The 21,675-nt window shown below is 44.4% G+C and overlaps 1 protein-coding gene across 7 annotated transcripts in view; it reads left to right on the top strand.

Moving 5' to 3' along the window:
- The window catches only part of ERC1 (ELKS/RAB6-interacting/CAST family member 1), a 524,735-nt gene that overhangs the window by 169,455 nt on the left and 333,605 nt on the right, over positions 1 to 21,675 (top strand). For all 7 annotated transcript variants that reach the window (XM_024204585.2, XM_024204602.2, XM_024204575.2 and 4 more), the window contains 3 exons: positions 6,078 to 6,215; positions 7,746 to 7,886; positions 9,392 to 9,532. In XM_024204585.2, the coding sequence (XP_024060353.1) occupies positions 6,078 to 6,215; positions 7,746 to 7,886; positions 9,392 to 9,532 (420 nt within the window). The remainder of the gene's footprint in view (positions 1 to 6,077; positions 6,216 to 7,745; positions 7,887 to 9,391; positions 9,533 to 21,675) is intronic.

Raw genomic sequence — 21,675 nt, 5'->3', positions numbered from 1 at the left:
AGTCCTGCCTATTATAGTCTGAAACGCAGGGAAGTCTCCCCCTCAGTGGGCAAGATTTCCCTAAGCTGCCATGCGGCATAGTGAAAATTTACACATTGTGGAGGGGCTTTATAGGGTTCTGCCTCTAAAAGTTGGGGTCTGCCAGCTGAGCTCCACTTTCCTTTCACACTTCCCAGGAATAGGGGACTGGGCTAGTAAACCCTTTTTATTGCCCCTTGCTGCTCCAAATCTCTTCCGAATCCCCGCTCCGCCCCTCCCTCCCCCACCCTCTCCCCCACCCCCTTCGCTTCCTTCATAGCCTTGCTATATTTAACCTTAAGTTTGAATTTTCTGGCTTTCTAATGATTTAAAAAAAAATCTACAACATTTTTGTAAATGATTTTTTTTGGCTGTAAGTTATGGATATATATATATATATATATATATCTTAACTCAAGCTTTAATTACATTTTTCCCTTCCCTCTAGGAATAAAAAATAAATCAGTCTGCCACCAAGACTCTGAATTAACCCTGTTTTGACTAAAATGAGCATAACGGAGTGTGACTACTTCTTTTTATGGGAATGAATCTGGTGATCTGGCAGTTTGCAGTAGATGCATCGGTGCCAGGAACTCCTGGGCAAACAGCCTAATTAATAGCATTCATAATGTACCAGATGTTCCTTTTCTGTCAGAACATACAACAAAAGGGACAACTAAAACATCTTGCAAGCAAAGAAGGGCTTGAGCAACCATTCCTCCTCCTTCTAATTTTATTCTTTCAAATGAAGTCTTATTGGCAGCTGCTCAACATTATGTCCAGGTTGGTCTCTAGCCAACCTGTAGTATTACAATGAACAATCTTTAGACCTTGCAGGTTGGAGACTTCATAGATTCTATGAGTATTGAGTCAGATGCTGCCCCTTCTAATTCCTGGGCTGATATTTTTCTCAGGTGTTTGCAAGAAATGGTCTAGTCTCCTTGCCCTTGGAACACCAGCAATTAGGACCTTAAAGGCAGAGAAATCAGTTCTGCCTGACTAGGAATAAATCCCCCAGATTGAAACATAGTGCCTGATAACTGGCAATGTTGATAAAAAGCCAAACGAAAGATTTCAATAAGTCTTTACCGATGAGGGAATTGGTATGCAGAGCAGATGATTCCAGCATGTACCTTACCAGTCAGCATCAGTTGTTCATCAATTCCTGTCTTTTCCTTGGAAAATTAGAATTTACAGTAGGAATTAAGGCTCTTGATAATCTAATGATAATGATATCTCTGTTCTCTTTCCAGTCTGGAAAATATAGGGTAGAAATTTACATTCCTTATGTTGAGAGGCCATTTTAGAGTAAACTTGTTACATGTGAAACTGTTTCTCAGTTCAAATTGATGATGCAAGCCCCCAACCCTTTCCATCTCCCAAGGAGGTGTGTAGACCCCAGCATATTCTGTTTCATTCTTTGTTGGGGACATGAAGTGTGAAGCATGTTTTGAGTACTTGGTCTGTTTCTGTTGGTTATATAGTCATTTGTTTACCAAATATTTTTAGTGGGATGGAGAGGAAGGAAGATGAAAGCAAATATCCTTAATGTGTACATTGTGCAATCCTTTGACGGGGGGTATGTTATGTTGCTTGTGGAGCCAGTAGGTAGAGAATGATGGTAAATTTTTATTCTGTTGAGCAGTTGTGTGGGCAGAAACAAGGGATGTTTTTGCCCAGTTTTTCCTTGAGAATGCACACCCTTGGAGAACCTGTAACTTCTGTTTCTGTATATGTCATTTCAGCTCAGGTTTTGGAGAAGATTGGAATAAAGATAACCAGACTTTCATTGAATACTATTTCAAAAGGGAAATTTGTTATTGAATGTGTGGAATTGGATCTAGTTTCCCTCCATAAGCCCATCAAGTGGCTATTTGCCATTTTAAAATTTTTTTTAAGGATGCATCCTTATTAGGGACCAGCCATTGTTTGACTCTGGAGAGAGCAGATCTGTTTGCAGCACATTTTCTTTTGCCGATGGATAGCTATTAACATGGTTTAAATATTTAATTTATTTTTTATTTATGGACTAGCACTCCGTTGTGCTAGGCACTGTGTACAAACACAGAACTAAAGCCAGTCCCTGCCCCAAAGAGCTTATAATCTAAGTATAAGATAAGAAACAGCAGATGGATACAGATAGACCGAAGGGGCCGTACAAGGAAACAATGAGACACCATTGGTCTACTTGATAGACGCTGATTAAATATACCTGGTATACCTACCAGGCATGAGTACCAGCTTCTTCATTTCGCCAAAATGTGCAAAACATGCGGAATGGAAGAACAGAAAGTTCTTTTTCAAGTGCTTGTATATGTCCATTATGCTGTAGGTGTATGTGTGTGTTGTGCTTCGATGCCAGAAATTTTTCTCTAACACCTTGTTGGGACAGCCCCACCCATTCCTGGCTCCTTATGAGCCTCACAGAGAGGGTATAAAGGACAGAGCAGCCCGACCCCTCCTTCAGTTCCTTTTTACCCTCTGTGGTAGCTAGTCAGTGTTGTGTGATCACAGCTTCACTCCTTGTGAACAAAGTTGTGTTTCTTATTTTATTCTTACCTAGTGGTAATATTTTTCATTCACTGGATGGATTTTCTTCCTTATTTTTCTTTTTCATCACAGTTCATTTTTTTTTTTTTAAGTCAGGTGGAACTCACCTGATACTGGGAGATCCTATGACAAGGTCCCCAGGTTTCAAGCCTTGTTCTGCTTGTTGAAAGCCTGTGCTTGTCAGTGGCCCTCAATCATGCTGTCTACAGTGCCTGGGTGAGGGCCACATAAGAGACGGATGCTTGATCTGATGGTGCTTTTAGACTAGGACTAAAATGCTGTGGGAAGAGGCCTTCAATATATTCTTATAGAGACCATCCTTAAACCAGCATCTATGCCACCTTGGTCATCCAAGGGGAGCTCATTGGTGAGCCCTTCCCAGTGCTCTTCCAGCTTTACCAGCAGATGGAAGCCACAGGAGAGCCCAGAGAACACTGGAGCAATCCTGGCCTCAGAAGCATAAGAAGAAGTCAGTATCGTGTTCCTCAAAGTCCAGAGTACGAGACTCCTACACAGTCATTTCAGTACTGAAGGAAGCACGCTCCTTCCAGCTTGCCTCTCCTTTGTACTGGCTCATGCTGATTCTCACAGACCTGAGCCATACACTCCATTGCCCTCCAAGGGATTGTCAAGACCAGCTACTTCCCTGGTTTCTCTGATTCCATTTGAACAGTTTTACCTACATCAGGCTCACTAACCGAATTAGAGAAGCCATCAGGGCTGGACTTAAGGCTACTCCCAAAGAAAAGGAGGCAAAAAAGCTTGATCTCTTGTTGGATTGTTAGTTTAGTATCACAGCTTGCAAATAAGCTGCCAGAAAGCTCTAGGGAACATTTCCAGTCCTAACTTCCCTTTCAGGTGTGCGGCTGTGCAGCTGCCTATTAAGCCCCGCGCAGGGGCTCAGGGCTGTGGCGGGGAGAGCTGCCCCTCCCCACTGGCCCCAGCATGGACCTGCTGCGGCCGGGGAAGAGGCACCCCTCTTCAGTACTCCCTGGACACTCAATAACAGACTTATTCAAAGTGGCAATTGTTCAACAAAAAAAACTTCAAAAACAGACTCCAACAAGAAACTGCAGAACTGGAATTAATTTGCAAACTGGACACCATCAAATTAGGCCTGAATAAAGACTGGGAGTGGATGGGTCACTACAAAAAGTAATTTTCCCTCTACTGATACTCGCACCTTCTTGTCAGCTGTTGTAAATAGGTTGCTTTGATTGCATTGGCCTCGTTAACACTACTAAAGTAATTTCCCCTCCCTTCCTATTCACCCCTTCTTGTCAACTATTGAGAATAGGCCACTTCCACCTTAATTGAATTGGCTCGTTGGCACTGACCCCCTTTTCCCCCCACACACACTTGGTAAAGCAACTCCCATCTTTTTATGTGCTAGAATATATATTCTGCTTACTGTATTTTTCACTACATGCATCTGATGAAGTGGATTTTAGCCCACAAAAGCTTACGCCCAAATAAATTTGTTAGTCTCTAAGGTGCCACAAGGACTCCTTGTTGTTTTTGCTGATACAGACTAACACGGCTACCACTCTGAAACAACTATCAGAGTGGATTATCAGCTACATCACTGTGTTTTGCTGCCAAGGGCATAATGCCTCCTGAGAAACTGACAGCATGCTCTACAAGGGATCATTCAGCTTTTCAGTATTTGTGGGACATGTCCTTATTCTGGATATTTGTAGGGCAGCAATGTGCTCTTCCATCCACAATGCTTACTAGACACTAAGCACCTACTGCTGCACAAGGGAAGAAGTAAATGTGGGGGAAATAGTCATACAGTCCCTCTTCCGATGAGACTTGAAACCCCACCGCTTTGAGAACAGCTTGGAAGTCCAGCTACAGTGTAATTGACACATGCAACACATCTTAAACAACAACAGTTTTGAGAAGGTGAGTAACCATTTTTTTTGTTGTTGTTGCCTAGAAATATAAGTTTCATACTAAGTGTAGCACTCAGTCACTTTCTGTAAATGCAGATAGATGTTTCTGCAGTAATGAGGGGGTGCAGTAGTCAAATTTTATAGTGTGGCTGAGATGTCACATGACCCTGGTCAGACTAAGTTCATGCAAATGAACACATGCCTTTCAGTTTGTGTGCCGCCTTGGCCAGCTGGTTAACACATGTCTGTGTTTAGTTGCTTAGCTGTGCCTCTCCTGCAGTATCTTGCTCAGAGCAGAAAGCATCTGTTTGCACTGTCTGTCCCGCCTGTTGGAATCTTGCTTCCCAAAGTGTTTCCCCTTCAGAAGTAAACAGGAATCTAAGAATAGCTCTCACATCTCTTTGCAGTATATTTTCATTACTGGATATTTAAACAGTCGAGCTTTCTAGACATCTGATGGAACTCTGAAAGCTCATGAGGTTGAAACCAGCCACATGGACCACTGTATAGGATGTTACCTGGCTAAGCTGAGCTGCAATGACATCTGTAAGAGCATATCAAGAGAAACTTTTCTTTCAGAACCTCTTGAGTTCATTTTGAGGCTTATTCTGTTTAACCTCCAGGTGTCACTAGTGCTACATGCAGAGGCTAATAAGGACTTAATCTGTACAATGGAGTTTAAAGAAGGGGAAATCTCCAGTTTTCTCATACTTGTGTTTCCAGCAAGTTACATTACTGTAACCTTTCATATCTGTGTTTCTCTCTTTAAAATATGTCCTCAGGTGACATGTGTTGTGCTCACATTTAAATTTTAAGTATAAACTTAAATGCGTACTGACTGTTAATACTTTAATTCCCCTCATTTAAAAAAAAAATGGTTTTCCTAGTATAGATGGTCTCATGGGCAAGGAGATCTGCTAATTTTGTGTTTTGTGTTTGAGGTGGGAGGACAATGGTTGTGTAAACTTTTTTGCCCTAACTTCTAAACTTTTAGGTGATGGAGTACGTAGCCAAGTGCCTCCCATTTATGTTCAGAAAGAATTCTTGAACTTCTCAAGGCTACTCACTAAATTATTCCCACTGATGTTCAGTTCTTTGATATCTGTAGTGATGGTTCTTTGAACATCTCCTTTTGGAGTTTATTCAGTTTCCCAGTTACTGTGACAATATTTTCATGAATATCAAAAGTAAACTTTTCCTTCCTTTCTTTCAGTACATTACATCTAATCTTACCATCTTCCAAGATTGCAAATAATTGCTTTCCTTCATTGACATTGTTACTTTGAAAGTATTTTTACACTGCGCTGTTACTCAGAGTTCTTTCGTAGATATTAAAAGTATTACTCCCTGTCTCTCCTCAAGTGCTCTGTTCTTGTCCTCTAATTCTTGAATCATATTCTTTACCATTGACTGTATTTTCTGTTTTGATATAGGATTCTAGGAGATAAATCCCTGCATGTGACTTTGAAACTGTATTTTCCTTTGCTAAACACTGAATACTCATGTTGCTGTTTTAACAGCTGTATATTTCTTGTAGGAACATATTATAAAGTTTATATACCATTAAACTTGTTCATTCATACTCTTCTTAATTGTCTTTTCTTAATTAAGATTGAAAATCTCCAGGAACAGTTAAGAGACAAGGAAAAACAGATGAGCAGTTTGAAGGATCGAGTAAAATCCCTGCAGGCTGACACCACCAACACTGACACTGCCTTGACCACACTGGAAGAAGCACTTGCAGAGAAAGTGAGTGTAAAGGGCACAAGTCCTTTAAATCCAAAATTCATTCTGCTAATCATCTCTGTAAATCCAAACTTCTTTGGCACTGCCTTGAATTCTAGGTAACAGAAGAGATACCTTTACAGTGTAGCTGGACATTTACTGTTCTCTAGGAGCTGTGGGAGTAAGGGTCTCCATCTGGATGCTGTTGATCCAGGCAGAGCAGCTGCCGGTAGGCATAATGGATTTCTCACTAGAAGACGTTTTAGGATATTTTGACTAGCCGGCCATGTGCTGTTGACAGGTCTAATTTGAATTAAGGCTGCAGTACAGTTCTCAATACATATGCTAGGGATAGGACTTGGGGAGAGGGCATTCTGTAGCATTAAGTCTTTACAATGGCTTGTTGTAGGGAGTTACGCCTCAAGCTGCTACCCCACTAATTAGGTCCATCATATAACTCTGTATGAAAAGAATTGCTGCTTCTTATAGTGTGCTAATATTGTATAGACCTTTGTGGAGTATTGCTTGAGCTGTCCTCTTTTTCTGCGGTGCATCTTTAGCACTGCTGCTGGAAGGCACATTCTAGGTGACAGACTGGATTCTTCACCTTTTCAGGTCAGGCTGATATCTTATTTTTATTTTTTCTTCTCTCATATGTTTCGTAGGTTTGGGTTTTTTTTTTTTTTTTTTTTTTTTTAAGTTCACCATCTGAAGCTTATATTTTTGGTTCTCAAAACTAAATCACACAGAACTCAGTGATCCTGACGTAACTACAACCCAGTCTCCTTTCTTTGCTGTCCTGTTGTTCTCATTGCATTTTTCATTCTTTCATAGCAGGGGATTGTTGACTGAGGGAACAGCTGGGTCTGTTCTGTCCCTAAAGGGGATCTCTTTAGCATTAGTGCATATTTTGTCTCAGTTCCTTCAGGGAGAGGGCCATGGCTCCTTCAGTCTGTCAGACTCTGAATACAAAGCTTTGTTGGTGTGCTTGCTTGCAGTTGGGACTTGTTTTACAAATAGAATACACTCACATCACATCAGCTTTTAAGCTTGATGAGCATCTGTTGACGCTTGGTGTACAGAAGAATTGTTTTTATTGCCAATCCCATCCCCACATTGGTTTCATGTCTCATATCTTGTATATTGCATCCCTTTGGATGCAAACTTTGGAAAAACAGGATTTGAATAAGTAAGAGTGCAATGCATGGTGCTTCTTGCTGCCAGGTGACCTGACTGAACTTTGTTTAGTCAGCAGCTGGATAAATGAGATAATACTGTAATAATAATATTAGACATTCAGTGATTGGAGAGTTTGCAGTAACAAGCAGCCTGGGACTTCTTAATCATGAAACAAGAGAAGTTTCATGATATTTTCTTCCCTCCTGAGGTCTGTTGGAGGAGAGTAGAGACGACCAGCAATACTCTGCACCCTTTCTCCCCTTAAACTAATAAGCAGAGATGTGGTATGATGTCTTCTCAGAAATAAGCAAAAATTTTACCTGTTAAGCTGATTCAAAGGGATTTTCATCACAGGGTACTGTGTTCTTTTGTCAGGAGCGGACTATTGAGCGCCTGAAGGAGCAACGAGACAGGGACGAGCGAGAAAAACAAGAGGAGATTGACAACTATAAAAAAGATCTTAAGGACCTGAAAGAAAAAGTCAGCCTCTTGCAAGGAGATCTCTCTGAGAAAGAGGTTAACACTAGCAAAATTAACCTTCTCTGTTGTTAGTTGTTTATTGTGAAGGGGGGTGTTTGGGGGGGAGAGTATGTTCTATAGACTTGATTCTGCAACACGTTTATGCACTGAAGATACACTTGTGTAGCACATTTCAATGGGTACATGTGTCAGACCTTTTGGTGTGGCTCATCACGTTGTCCCATTAAATGATGTGGTTTGATCATTGGCATTCTCAGTGAAGTTGGGAGTTGGTAAAGTTGTTGGCAGCACTTATCTGGATCTCAGTAATTCTGGAATAGAGCTAGTTAGTGTCTATTAAGTATACCGAAGAAGATGGGAGAAAGAGGACGGATTTATATGTGTGTGTGTGTGTGTGTGTGTGTGTGTGTGTATATATATATATATATATATATATATATAGTGACAAAGTTCCTCCTCTATCTTGGTGGGTCCTGCGCTTATTGGCGGATTTTCTTGCCTCCGAGATTCACCATGTGGGTTGGGGAACAGCCCAGAGACCTTCCCCTCTGGAAGAACCCACAGTCCAGGTCAATTGGGAGGTTTGGAGGGAACCCGGGCCCGCCCTCTACTCCGGGTTCTAGCCCAGGGCCCTGTGGACTACAGCTGTCTATAGTGCCTCCTGTAACAGCTGCAGTCCACAGCTACTACTCCCTGGGCTACTTCCCCATGGCCTCCTCCAAACACCTTCCTTATTCTCACCACAGGACCTTCCTCCTGGTGTCTGATAACGCTTGTGCTCCTCAGTCCTCCAGCAGCACACCCTCTCACTCTCAGCTCCTTGCGCCTCTTGCTCCCAGCTCCTCACACTCCCCCCACAAACTGAAGTGAGCTCCTTTTAAAACCCAGGTGCCCTGATTAGCCTGCCTTAATTGATTCTAGCAGCTTCTTCTTAATTGGCTCCAGGTGTTCTAATTAGCCTGTCTGCCTTAACTGGTTCTAGCAGGTTCCTGATTACTCTAGTGCAGCCCCTGCTCTGGTCACTCAGGGAACAGAAAACTACTCATCCAGTGACCAGTATATTTGCCCTCTACCAGACTCCTGTACCCCACTGGTCTGGGTCTGTCACAATATATATATATTTAATATGAAAAGTTGCGAATTATGGAGAAAGTAGGATGGGGTTAGTGAATTCCACACTCTAAGTGCTACCACAGTAAAAACATGAACATCATCTAATTTATGATACAGTGGTTGAATCCCTTAAAGGCGGGGGTGATTTGTTTAAATACCACTACTACGAAAATAATAATGCCAATTAAAAAAAAAAAAATTCAGTCATGTCATTGCAACTGAATTTTAAGGGAATTTTGACTGGGTTTTTTTCTTTACCCTGAGAATCTGAACTGAACCAAGCTGTCCTAGGTTATTTTCCAAAGTGGGAACCAGAACATTGTGTGGAAGTGGCAGGAAAACAAAGACAAAAAGGAAATTTAAAGTTGTGGTATTGTGCCTAATGATCATTTACCCAATAGCAGTTGTGTTCTGCTTGCTTGTTTTAGGCTTCCCTGTTGGATCTGAAGGAACATGCCTCATCCCTGGCTTCTTCAGGACTGAAGAAGGATTCCAGGCTCAAGACACTGGAAATTGCATTGGAGCAGAAGAAGGAGGAGTGTCTGAAAATGGAAACTCAGCTGAAGAAGGTAAAAATTCATACTTACTTCCCTGATTTACATGCATATAGGAAACTCTAGTGCAGTGTTAGACAGTCTCATCTTTGCCATTCTTCCTTTTTCTACTGTACAAAATGAAGCAAACACAATCCTTTTGGTTAGTGTCAACAAAGTATTGAGATACCAAGGTTGGATTGTTGGATTCTTTTATCAGTAGCCTGGGCTTCTTATTATAACCCCTACGGTGGGACAGCTGTATTCCAGAAGTCCTACAGGACCTCACCTATTTGCTTTCTGCTTCAGTTCTGTCTATAAACCCAGCCTACCACCTTCAGATACTATATCAATGTACCAATAATAATTATTGGGGAAACATTTAATATAGCTGAGAGCCCTATGGGATTGGTTATACAGATTCTTCTTCAAATGCTTGTTCATGTCCATTCCAATAGTAGGTGTGTGCACACTGTGTGCACTGCTGCCGGAAAGTTTTTCCGTCAGTGATATCCATTGGGTAGGCTTTGGTGCCCCCTGGAGTCACAACCTCAGTGCCATTATATAGGGTCCTGCCGACCCACTGCCCCCCAGTTCCTTCTTACCACCCGTGACGGTCACTGGAACTTCTACTCATCCTTGTATTCGCACAAGTAGTCTCCTCAGTGAACTTTGGTTTCTTTTCCCTGTGTATAATTAATAGATAGTGGTTAGTTGTACAGTTTTAGTGTTAGTTAGTAGTTAATAGAGTCGGATCCCGCTCATTGGGGTTTCCCCGACACCAAGACATGCCTCAGTCTCCGGGGTTTCAGTTGTGTGAGGCTTGCCATAAGCCCATGCCAATTAGTGACCCCCCCCCACTCTGCTTGCCTTAAGTGCTTGGAGGAGTCTCACCTGCGGGAGCGCTGCAGGATTTGTAAAGGGTTCAAACCTTGTACCAAAAAGGACGGGGACCAGAGGCTCAAGTTCCTCCTTATGGAGATGGCTCTCTGTCCCTCCTCAGAGCCAAATCATGCTGACTCAGCACTGAGCACCTCTTCCTTGGTGAGAGACAGGCAGCATAGCTCAGCCTCTTCAGCACTGAGGAAGGACTCCATGTCTGCGTGCCAGGACTCTCGAAACCATCAGGGCTCTCTGGTGCAGAGGAGGTCTATGCCTCACAGGGACGCTTGGCACCGATCTCAGTCACCAGGGCCACAGGAGAAGCAAAGAAAAATTAACTGGAGACATCCTCAACTCCAAAACTCGTGAAACTAGCAGAGTGAGACCCGTGCTGGGCCATTCGGACTTAATCGCTGCCAGCCTAGTACCGTTGCCTCTGGCCCAGGGAAGGGACCCCTCGAGTCTGGTACTGTTGAACTCTTCTCCAAGGTAGAGCCATTGGAGTGCAGCTCTAGTACTTCCATCCACGCCAGAGGCATTTGAGGCAGCAAGGGAGGTACTGTCCTCCTTGTACCGCCATCCCACTCCAGGTGTGAATCGGCATCTGAAACAAGAGCAGCTATGGCACCGAGGCCCCGGGTGCTATTGATGATGGCACAGCACCCATCACCCCCCTCCGAGCACCGCTCTTTGGCACCAACCAGTATTTCTCTTCTGTGGTCAGAGGAATGACTCCTCGCAGTCAGACTCTGAGGTGGATTCCTACACCTCCTGCAGGAGCTGGCACTGGTCTGACTGCCAATACCTGACGGCTGATATGAGCCCAAGGTTCCCACCAGTGGCCTGGCCAGCACAGTGCAATAGCCTTTATGGAATCCCTGGACTTTCCATCCAGTCCAAGGGTCTCAGTCACGGAGATTGTACTCCATTGCGTAAGAGGGTAGAGCTCCCTCAGTACAGGGATCAGGACCTGGTACTGAGCCAGGAAACGAACCAGGTGCTGAAAGACAGGAACAAGGCCCTGTAACCATCATAACTTCCTCCTCCCCAATGAGATGGTAGTGGGCACTTCAGTTGCGTCCACTCAGGACGACCACAGGGAACACCAGGAGTTCCTCAGGAGAGTAGCCCAGAACCTGGGAATCCAAGTGGAGGAAATCTCAGAAGCCTCCCATTCCCTGGTGGACGTCTTGGCCCTTTCAGGCCCATCATGAGTGGCTTTGCCTCTGAACGGTGCCATTCTGGAACCCGTTAAGGCCCTGTGGCAGACTCCTTGCAACCCACGGAAAAGACGGTGGAGAAAAAATATTTTGTGTCCCCAAAGGGATCTGAATATTTATACACCCATCCTCCTCCAGGGATCGCTAGTGGTATCAGCGGCAAACAAATGAGAGAGGCAGGGACAGCAAGGGCCTCCCCCTAAGGCCAAGGACATCAAGGAGTTTGATCTCTTTGGCAGAAGGATCTACTCCACAGGGGAGGGGGGCCTCCAACTTCGAATTGCCAACCAACAGGCACTCTTGAGACAGTGTCTGGATCCACCCTCCCCAAATATTGTGAATTGGCTGTTCCACTTCTAACAGGCGTGGGCCTATATCACCTCAGACTGTTGCGTGCTATGCACAATGAGACTGGGATACACCCTGCAGTACAGTTCTTCCCCTCTTTCCCACCCCCCCTCCCCATCCCCCTTCAGGGACCCTCTCAAGAGCAGCTTCTACTCCAGGAAGTTCAAACACTCCTGCAAGTGGGAATGGTAGAGGAGGTTTTCTCCGGAACTAAGGAGCAGGGTGGTTTACTACACTTATTTCCTAATCCCAAAGGCCTACGGCGGTCTCAGACCCATCTTGGACCTGCGAAACCACAACAGATTCAGAAGAAGCTGAAGTTCTGCACGGTCTCCTTGGCCTCCATTATCCCCCTCTCTGGATCCAGGGGACGGGTATGCCGCCCTCAACTTGAAGGACGCCTACTTCCATATTTCAATCTTCCAAGGCCACAGAAGATTCCTCCAATTTATCGTGAACCAAGTATACTACCAATTTACTGTACTTCCATTCAGCCTGTCAGCAGCCCTTCGTGTTTTCACAAAGTGCGTGGTGGCAGTTGTGGCTTTCCTAAGGAAACAAAAGGGTTCAGGTATATCCTTACTTCAACAACTGGCTGATCAGAAGTCTGTCCAGGACCCAAGTGGAGGTAGACATACTGCTAATACTGTCAACTTGCCTGAGGATAGGCCTGTTGGTAAACATGCAGAAATCGAGGCTGTCCCCCATACAAAGGATAGACCTCATAGGGACAGTGCTGGACTCGTCCAGGCCAAAGCCTTCCTTTTGGAGGCCCAGTTCTGGGCCCTGCGTTTGATCTTAGAGAGCCTCAGAAACCATCCCATCACCACAGCAAGAAGCTTCCTGAAACTCCTGGGCCATATGGCATCATGCACTTATGTGGTCAAACACACAAGGTTGCGACTCAGACCTCTTCAGGCCTGGCTAGCATCAGTATACCAGTCAGGCCGGGACTTCTTGGATATGGTGGTCACACTTCCCCCTTCAGTGATCACCACCCTCCTATGGTGGATGGATCCCGCGACAGTATGCGCAGGTGTCCCATTCTTGAAACTGCATCTGTCAATGTCTCTAGTCACCGATGCGTCCGTGTTGGGTTGGGGGGCTCATCTGGGGATTCTCAGAACTCAGGGTCTCTGGTCCCAGGCGGAGCTCTCGCTACACATCAACATGTGGGAGGTCAGGGCGGTGTACCTTGCCTGCCAAATGTTCCAATCCTAGCAGGAAGGCAAATGTGTATCGGTGCTTACAGACAACACAACGGCAATGTTCTACGTAAACAGACAGGGTAAAGCATTCTCCTCACCTGTGCTAGGAGCCTCTCCACCTGTGGGACTTCTACATATCCCACTTAATCCACCTCGAAGCATCCTACCTCCCAGGGCACAGAATGAGCTAGTGCAGCAGTTCTCAAACTGTGGGTTGCGACCCCAAAGTGGGTCGTGACCCCGTTTTAATGGGGTCACCAGGGCTGGTGTTAGACTTGCTGGGGCCCGGGGCCAAAGCCCAAGCCCAAGCCCCATCACCCTGGGCTAAAGCCAGAGCCTGAGTGCTTCAGCCCTGGATGGCAGGGCTCAGGTTACAGGTCCCCTGCTTGGGGCTGAAGCCCCAGGCTTTCGCCTCCCCCAGCCCAGGGTGGTGGGGCTCGGGCTTTGGCTTTGACCTTGGCCCCCCCCACCTGGGGTAGTGGGTTTTGGGCTTTGGCTTTGGCCGGGGTCTCGGGCAGGCTCAGGCTTTGGTCATCCCTCCTGGGGTCGTGTAGTAATTTTTGCTGTCAGAAGGGGGTCACGGTGCAATAACGTTTGAGAACACCTGAGGTAGTGGATCACCTCAGCAGATCATTCTCTAGTCACAAATGGTCTATCTGCCCAGACCTCGTGAAGGACATTTTCCAGAGGTGGGGAACTCCCTGGATAGACCTGTTCGTGACCAGACACAACGAAGAGTCTGCAGTTCTGTTCCTTGCAGAATCACAGCCCAGGCTTGCTCATGTACATGTTTCTCCTCCCTTGGAGAATCCATCTCTACTATGCATTCCCCCTCCCCCCATGCCTCTCAATGGAAGGTTCTGCTGAAGATCAGAGAGGAAGGAATGAAACTGATCCTGGTAGCCCTGGCCTGGCCTCACCAACATTGGTTCACCACCTTCTCGACCTGTTAGTGGAAACACCAATCACCCTACCTTTGCTTCTGGATCTCAGCTCACAGGATCACAGACTTCTACATCACCTAAAGCTTGAGTTCCTCCGTCTCACTGCCTGGAAACTGAACCCCTTGGAGCTAGCATGCTCAGGTCTGGTTTGAGAAGTTCTTCTAGGGAACAGAAAGACATCCACTAGGGCCACGTACCTGGCAAAGTGGAAAAGGTTCTCGGCCTGGTCAGTGCAGAAAGGGGTCTTGCCCACGCAAGCATCAGTACCACGTATTCTGGACTGTCTGATGCACCAGAAGCAGCAAGGGCTATTGGTGTCTTCAATTAGGGTCCACCTGGCCGCAATTTCGGCTTTTCACCCATGGGTGAATGGCAGATCGATCTTTGCAAACTCGCTCTGTAGTTGTTTTCTTGAGGGGCTGGACAGACTGTGTCCCCAGGTGAGACAGCTGATCCCGCCCTGGGACCTCAACCTGGTATTGTCAAGGCTCACAGGTCCTCCATTCGAACTCTTGGTAACATGCTCTCTATTCTACTTGTCGTGGAAGGTGGTCTTCTTGGTGGCCATTAACTTGGCCAGAAGGGTCTCATAAATTAGGGTCCTTACTTCGGAACCCCCCTACACAGTCTTCTTCAAGGACAAGGTCCAACTGCGCCCTCACTCAGTCTTCCTGCTAAAGGTAGTGTTGCAATTCCACAATAACCAGGATGTTTTTCTTCTCATTTTCTACCCAAAGCTGCATGCCAACAGGCAGGAACAGAGGCTCCATTCACTAGATTTCAGGTGGGCTCTTGTCTTCTTCTTAGAAAGGATTAAATCATTTAGGAAGACTACTTAGCATTTCATGGTGGTGGTGGTGGCAGACAGGATGAAAGGCTCTTAGTCTCAGCCCAGAGAATTTCATCGTGGATCACCTCTTGTACCATGTGCAGTTACAATCTGGTGAAAGTCCCTGCTCCAGCCCTGACAGCACACACCACAACGGTGCAAGCATCTTAAACCGCATTTGTGGCACAAGTTCCAATCCAGGGTATCTGTAGAGTGCAACTTGGTCTTTGGTCCACACTTCTGCAACTCACTATGCTGTCACTCAGCAGGCCAGAGACAATGCTGGATTTGGCAGAGCCATGCTAAAGTCTGCTTGTCCTTGAACTCTGAACCTTCCTACTGCATCTGCTTGGGAGTCATCTACATTGGAATGGACCTGAGCAAGCACTCAAAGAAGAAAGAACGGTTGTTAACCTCCTGTAACTGTTCTTCGAGATGTTGCTCATGTCCATTCCAAAACCCATCCTCCTTACCTCTCTGTTGGAGTTAACCGGCAAGAAGGAACTGAGAGGGCAGCGGGGCGGCAGGACCCTATATAGCAGTGCTATGAGGGTGTGACTCCAGGGGGCACCAGAGCTGACATGACGGATACCACTGAGGGAAAAACCTTTCTGGTGGCGGTGCATGTGGCATGCGCACACCTACATTGGAATGGACATGAGCAATACATCCTGAAGAACAAGGAGTTATGGAAGTTTAGTAATTGTTTTTGTTTAATGTCTAAAGAGACAACAGTAATGGAGAAGTTAGAGTTACAACACACTACTTATGCAGTAGTATTGCTGACTGGGTGAGCATGCATGAAATAAAGCCTGAAAAAAAGATTGTGAGAATTAAGTTATGCAGGTGAAGTGGTTGGGAATGTATTACTTCGTACTTCAGTGTGCCTACCGAAAATACACTCTCAGCATATACCAGGGCACTTCACTTGGATGGAAAGAGTAAAGGAAGTTGCTTAACTCCAGTGAAACACTTAGCTAAAAGATGAAGATTGTTACTTTGCAGTGCCATGACAATACCTCTCTTTAATTCCCTCGGGAATTGATTGTGCTCACTCTCTCCATTTTAGAGATCCCTATGCTGGATAGGAAAGTCTACGTAAAAGGTAGCTAAGAATGATACAAGGAGACATCGAGTCAGATCAGAAGCTAGATATTTTTTAAATAATCCATTCTCATTTTCAGTAAATTATCAAGAAAATCAGTTCATCTGTGATCCTTTTCCTGAGGATTAAGAATAGGAAAATAGTTCAAATGTAAATTGCATTCAAAATCTGCAAAGGGTGAACTGAACTATGATAGGTACTTGTTTCTGAGGAACAAATAGGGAGCATTAATTTAGTTTATTGCACATACAGGCAAATATATACTCATCTTCAAATTGAAGAAAATCTGTGACTTTCCATTCTGTTAGAATGGTGGTAATTCTTTCCTGTATACGTAGGGCAGTTGTTTGTTAATTGTATCCTGAGGGAAAGGGACTAAGCAGAGGAAGGAACTGGACAAGAGAAGAAAATGTGGTGGTGGGGAGGCTGAACTAAAGGGGTGGGTAAACTTTTGGAATGTGCAGGTAAAATATTAAAATCTGTCATTGCCAGTTAATGTGTGCTGTGTCATACCCTTCCACTATTATTCCTGGGGGAATTTCGTGCCGTTGCGGCGCAGCAGAAAAATGACCCCAGCCCCCACAGATTCTTTACTTTCCGCAGAAAATGGTTTCTGTGTGGAAGCAAAAAGAAGCTTCACCAGTGCTCACTCACCCCTCCCCAACAGTTCAGGCATGTCTGTTCGGGCAGCCGGGGGAGAGGTAAATCACTGGAGGGAGGAGGGGCTGGGGATGCCCCCACTGCCCAGGAACATGAGTCCCATCTGGGTGGGAGAGGAGGACAGAGACAGAGTTCCCCCTTCTCTTTCCTGCACAGTGCAGCCAGGTCTGGGTAAGATCAACACCTAGAAACTTTCCCTGGCTGCAGGAAGCTCTGCACCGCAGGGTGTGTATATGTGCATGGCAGGGGGGCTGGCTGAGGAGGGGGGGAGCGTCCAGATGCGCGGGGTTGGGTGGACAGGGGGAGTAGCTCCCATTACAGTGACCCCTCCCCTGAACCCCCCTTGCATCAGGAGCTCCCCACACCCAGAACTCCTCCACCGAGTCCCCCAAACCGCTGCCCCGCCAAGCCTCACCCTCTGCATCGGGAGCCTCGCCCACCCGGACCCCCACCCCACTGAGCCCCAACCAGCTGCACCCTAACCCCCCACCCCACCAAGTCCCACCCCCCCCGCCCCCCCCCCCAGCCCTAACTACCTTCACCTGGACTCCTCTGGAGAGTCCCATTACCCCTACACCCCGAACCCCCCACCAACCCCCTGTGCATTCCGATTTCCCCCTCACCGAGCTGCCTGCACCCAGATTGCACCACACAGAACCCTGGTACTCTTGAGGGAATTCTGCACCAAAATTTTAAAATTCTGCAAAATTCTGCACATTTTATTAGTCAGAATAAAGTAACACAATAACAATATAATCACACCATTTTCAATTATTTTGGTGATGTATTTAAAAATACTTGTCAGCGAATAATTGAAAATGCTGTGATTATATTGTGTTATTTTGACAAAATATGCAGAACTTTGCAGAATTTTAAAATGTGCACAGGATTTTTAATTTTTTGACGCAGAATTCCCCCAGGAGTACACCATGAACTCAGATATACCTCTCCCTCTGTTTTCTAACGACCTGCTGCATGCTGAGGTACTTTTGCAATTATTGACTATGCAAAGGCCCCCCCCAAAGTTGTCTCTTGAGTTCTACTGAGCAAGGTCTGGAATGAATTTCTTCTCTGGGTGCTATTTTCAATACCCGATTCTGTTGTGGGTTCTCTGTGATCGTTTCTCTTTGTGCCATTGCATCCTTTCATGCTGTGAAAAGAATTTCTGCCTTTCCTTCAAGGTGTTCCTAGCAGCTGGCCCATTTCCTTTCTCTCAGCAGGTTCTGAATGCTTATATCAAAGAAGAGATTCCAATCAGGTGCCTAGATCTGCTTAAGTATAATCTTACCAAAGCTGTAATTGGGAAACTTTCCCTGTGAATGTATGAAAGAGCAACCTTACATGAAAGTCTTCCACAGCCCCTAAATTCATGTAACAAACATTGATTGTTGCTCAAAAGATATAGCTAGCAGGCATAGCTATAGTACATATTATAGTTATGGATATGTCCAAATATTTAATTAATACCCTCTCTCATTTCCTCATAACTTGCTGAAATTTTCCATGTTTGGTCTTAACCCAGAGGTAAATTCTTTATAATTTAAGTAAAATCCATTTTATCCATTTTTGCCTTTTATAGAAAAGTGAAAAAATACCCTTTTAAAGTAAGTTTTTAAGATTCCCCCCCCCCGCCCCCCCGAAGTGCCATTCAAGTGGCCGTTAAAACAATTTTGACATTTTCAGAGTGGATTAGCCTCTTTTATGTGTCTGTAAAAAAATTAAAAATACATAAACCAGCTCTGACTGACAAACATTTAAAAACTAAATTTAAAACCACTTTAGTAACTTGTGCTAGTGTTGGGAGCTAAGATACTGTTTTAATTATCATAGCTAGTTAGTATTGCAGGTAAAGGCTACACAGAAAATTTTCAATACAGAATTGAATTGGAGAAGGGGAGAGAGATCTTCTGGTCACTAATAAAATTGTGAGGTCCTGAGGTACCGTTTCAATAGCATAGGAATAAGAATTTGAGTAAATACGGGTACATTTGCATATAGAAAATACCGAGATCTGTAATGACATCTACAGCAGTAGTGGTTCCCTTTTTTCCACCACCTTTTGCTGAGATTAGAGCCACACTGGTCTTGTGCTGCATGAGAACTCTATATGAGTGTCTCTCTCTTCTTGTGGAGTTCCTAAACTGCACAGATCAAGGGAATCTCCTTTCAACACAACCCAATTGCAGTTTGAATAGTGGTCTCTCTCTTTTCAGAATTGTTTCCCTTAGTTATGTTTCCAGTCCATAATTTAAACAGTTTCAAATAAGGTGAAATATAGGGTTCTAAAAGTCATGACCGTGGCAGCAAAGGTGAAACTGTTGGGCCGTCAGGTGAAAGAGATTTAATCCTTTGTCAGTCCTTTTGAGAAATCTTTTGTTAATCTCTAAACTTTACGTACTCCTTTGAGAAATCAACATAGTCGCTACAGGCTTCCACTTCTGGTGTGGAAGGTATTTAACATTATAGTAAAATGGAGTAGTCTCCGTCAGTAGAGTGCGAGCAGTGCTGCAAAGTTATTGACATCACTTGTATTTTTTTCCTAGTTATGGAGTCCCCTGAACTCTGACTTTTAAGAGTCTGATTTTCATGGTTTCTATTTGTTTCCTTAACAGTTACTCTATTTTGTCTGGATTCTTGTACTCTTTCTGGGTAATAACAATAGTTAGCCAATCTGAATGCAGCTATTTTCATAATCACTGTATCCTTATTTTTCAGTAATGGTCCTGTGACTATACAGATCTCTCTATTCTGAACACTCTGTTCCCTCTGCCGTCATTCACTCCTGTACTGAGAACTGTTGAGCTGTTTGCCAACAGTACGGACAAAAAAAAAAGTGGGAGGAAAAAGTAGTACAGGAGCTTCTGAATGCTGAAAGAGCACCATGGTCTCTCTTGAGTTTGCATTCCAATGAGCTAGGCTTATGGACCGGGTCTCCATTTTTGCTGTGATGAAAGAAGCTGAAGTGTCAGGGTAGGTGATAAGCCATATGTGGCCCTGGTCCAAAAGTTTCTCCTCAGAATTGTTTGCCTCTGCAGAGCTTTGCAATAGCACCTTTAGGAAAATTTCATTTTCAAATATATATGCCTCCCTCCTACTGGGGGATTGTTCAAGTGATAATCTTTTCCTCTTAGTTCTGAGTGTTCTCTTTTTCAGCTTCTCTTACCCTCTTGCCTTTCTCCTCTAGTATGAAGTGCTTTTTGTCTGCCTGGGGAGACCTAACAACAATAGAATCAGCTCCAAGGAGGAGCAAATCCTCTCCTACAGTTGTTGCCAGTGCATATCTTCTCTGCCTACAGCCACAGAGTCAAGAGCTTTTTCTGCTCTCAGATAACCCTATTTGAAAGGGGCCCACTGACCTTGGTGAAGAGAAGAATCCTGCAGCAGCTAGTAGCAAAATTCCCCATCCAGAGAGCAGTTTTAGAGGCTCTGCACCAGAGGAGAATGCTCACACTGGCTCTGTGGCAGGAAAATCCCCTCCAGAATTAGCAAGTCAATGCCTTGGGCATATTCCTGAGATTCTCTTCTGCTATGATGTCCTTGCTTTCAGTTAAAGGATGTAATATCTTTCCAGGGAGAGAGAATATGTGACGCCATAAGTTCGTGAAGTATTCATCCAATTTGTGGGTTTCTTAGGATCTGACTCAGTTGAGTCTGCTTGGTCTCTAGGGCTTTTCTCTTTGTGAAAAAGCGTTTCCTGTCGTTACTAGAAATCTTACAGATTAGAAGAAAAGTGCTACATTTCATTCACAGCTGATTAATATTCAATTTCAGTAATAGTGATTCATTTATTAAAAAAGAAACAGGCCTAATGTGCTCGGTTCAGCAACCCAGGCAAGAAAGCTAGAGAATGGTTACCAGGGAAATCAGGCTTTCCGTAATTTTTCTTTTCCATCAACTGTGTTCATCATTGCTTTGTTATTCTTCAAGATAATTTCCTGAACCACTTACCTATTTGATAATTGATCTAAATGAGGCATTAGAAATAAAAGTCCTGCCCAATCGGTTAAACTATTTGATGTGTCATCAGTAATCCTGAATGCAGCATAAGACAGCAAAGTGTTTGAGGGTTGGGTAGAAACAGCTGGAAAGAGAGGGGGAGTGAATATTAGGATAAAGCCTTGAGCTTTGACAATGCCAAGGGTTAAGTGGTCAAATTTTGTAATATTTCAAAATTGTTAGGATTTATTACTAAACACCACAATCTTAAGTGTTGTAATAAATGAATGTGTTTACATCTGTCTTTAAATCGTTTTCTTGTTGCATCTTTTTTCTCTCACACTCTTCCTTTTTTCCAATTTCCCTCTCCGTTTCCTATCTTTTTTTCTCCCTTTAGCATCCTGAAGTTTTATTGAGCCATCCATCCAAGCCAGTAAGTGCCCTGGCAAACAGGAGGGCCATTGCCAGCCCCATTTGTTTTTTTATGTGTTGCATGAATATTCACTTGTGCCTTCATATTCCTGGATCAACACACACAATTTTTGGTGAGATATTTTGGGAGTGTGTATAGAAAATAAGGGTGGGAGAAGGGGATTTCAAATGCCTGAGTAGCTGTGCTCAAAATAGCCTTGAGAGATGCTTGTACTTGTTTTGCTACTTTTGCTTAGCTTCACTTTCTATTTGGGCAGTTTGATGTAGTGCAACCCTTTCCTTTCCCCTCATGTCGGTTGCTTGTGTCATCCTGTAGCATTTCTATCAGCTTTACTTTCTGTGCATTGTCAAAGCAAGATTGCAATAGAATAGAATAGGCCTCTTGTGCAAAAAAGCATTCTGGTTAATCACTCACATCAGTGCATTGAAAGATGCTGATTAAGTTACAGTAAGGAGGTAGGTTGCTAAAGTACTTGGATAACCATTGTTCCTGCTGATGCTATGTTAGTTTAGCTGTGGACCCAATTATGGAAGCCCTCTGCTTGAGGTTAGTAGGGGTATGTATACACTAAGAAATTAGGTTGAATTTATAGAAGTCGATCTTGAGAAAGCAAT

Source organism: Terrapene carolina, unplaced genomic scaffold, assembly GCF_002925995.2.
Source record: "Terrapene carolina triunguis isolate 2854851 unplaced genomic scaffold, T_m_triunguis-2.0 Scaffold190, whole genome shotgun sequence".
Taxonomy (NCBI): domain Eukaryota; kingdom Metazoa; phylum Chordata; order Testudines; family Emydidae; genus Terrapene; species Terrapene triunguis.
This window is presented reverse-complemented; position numbering and strand designations above follow the sequence as displayed.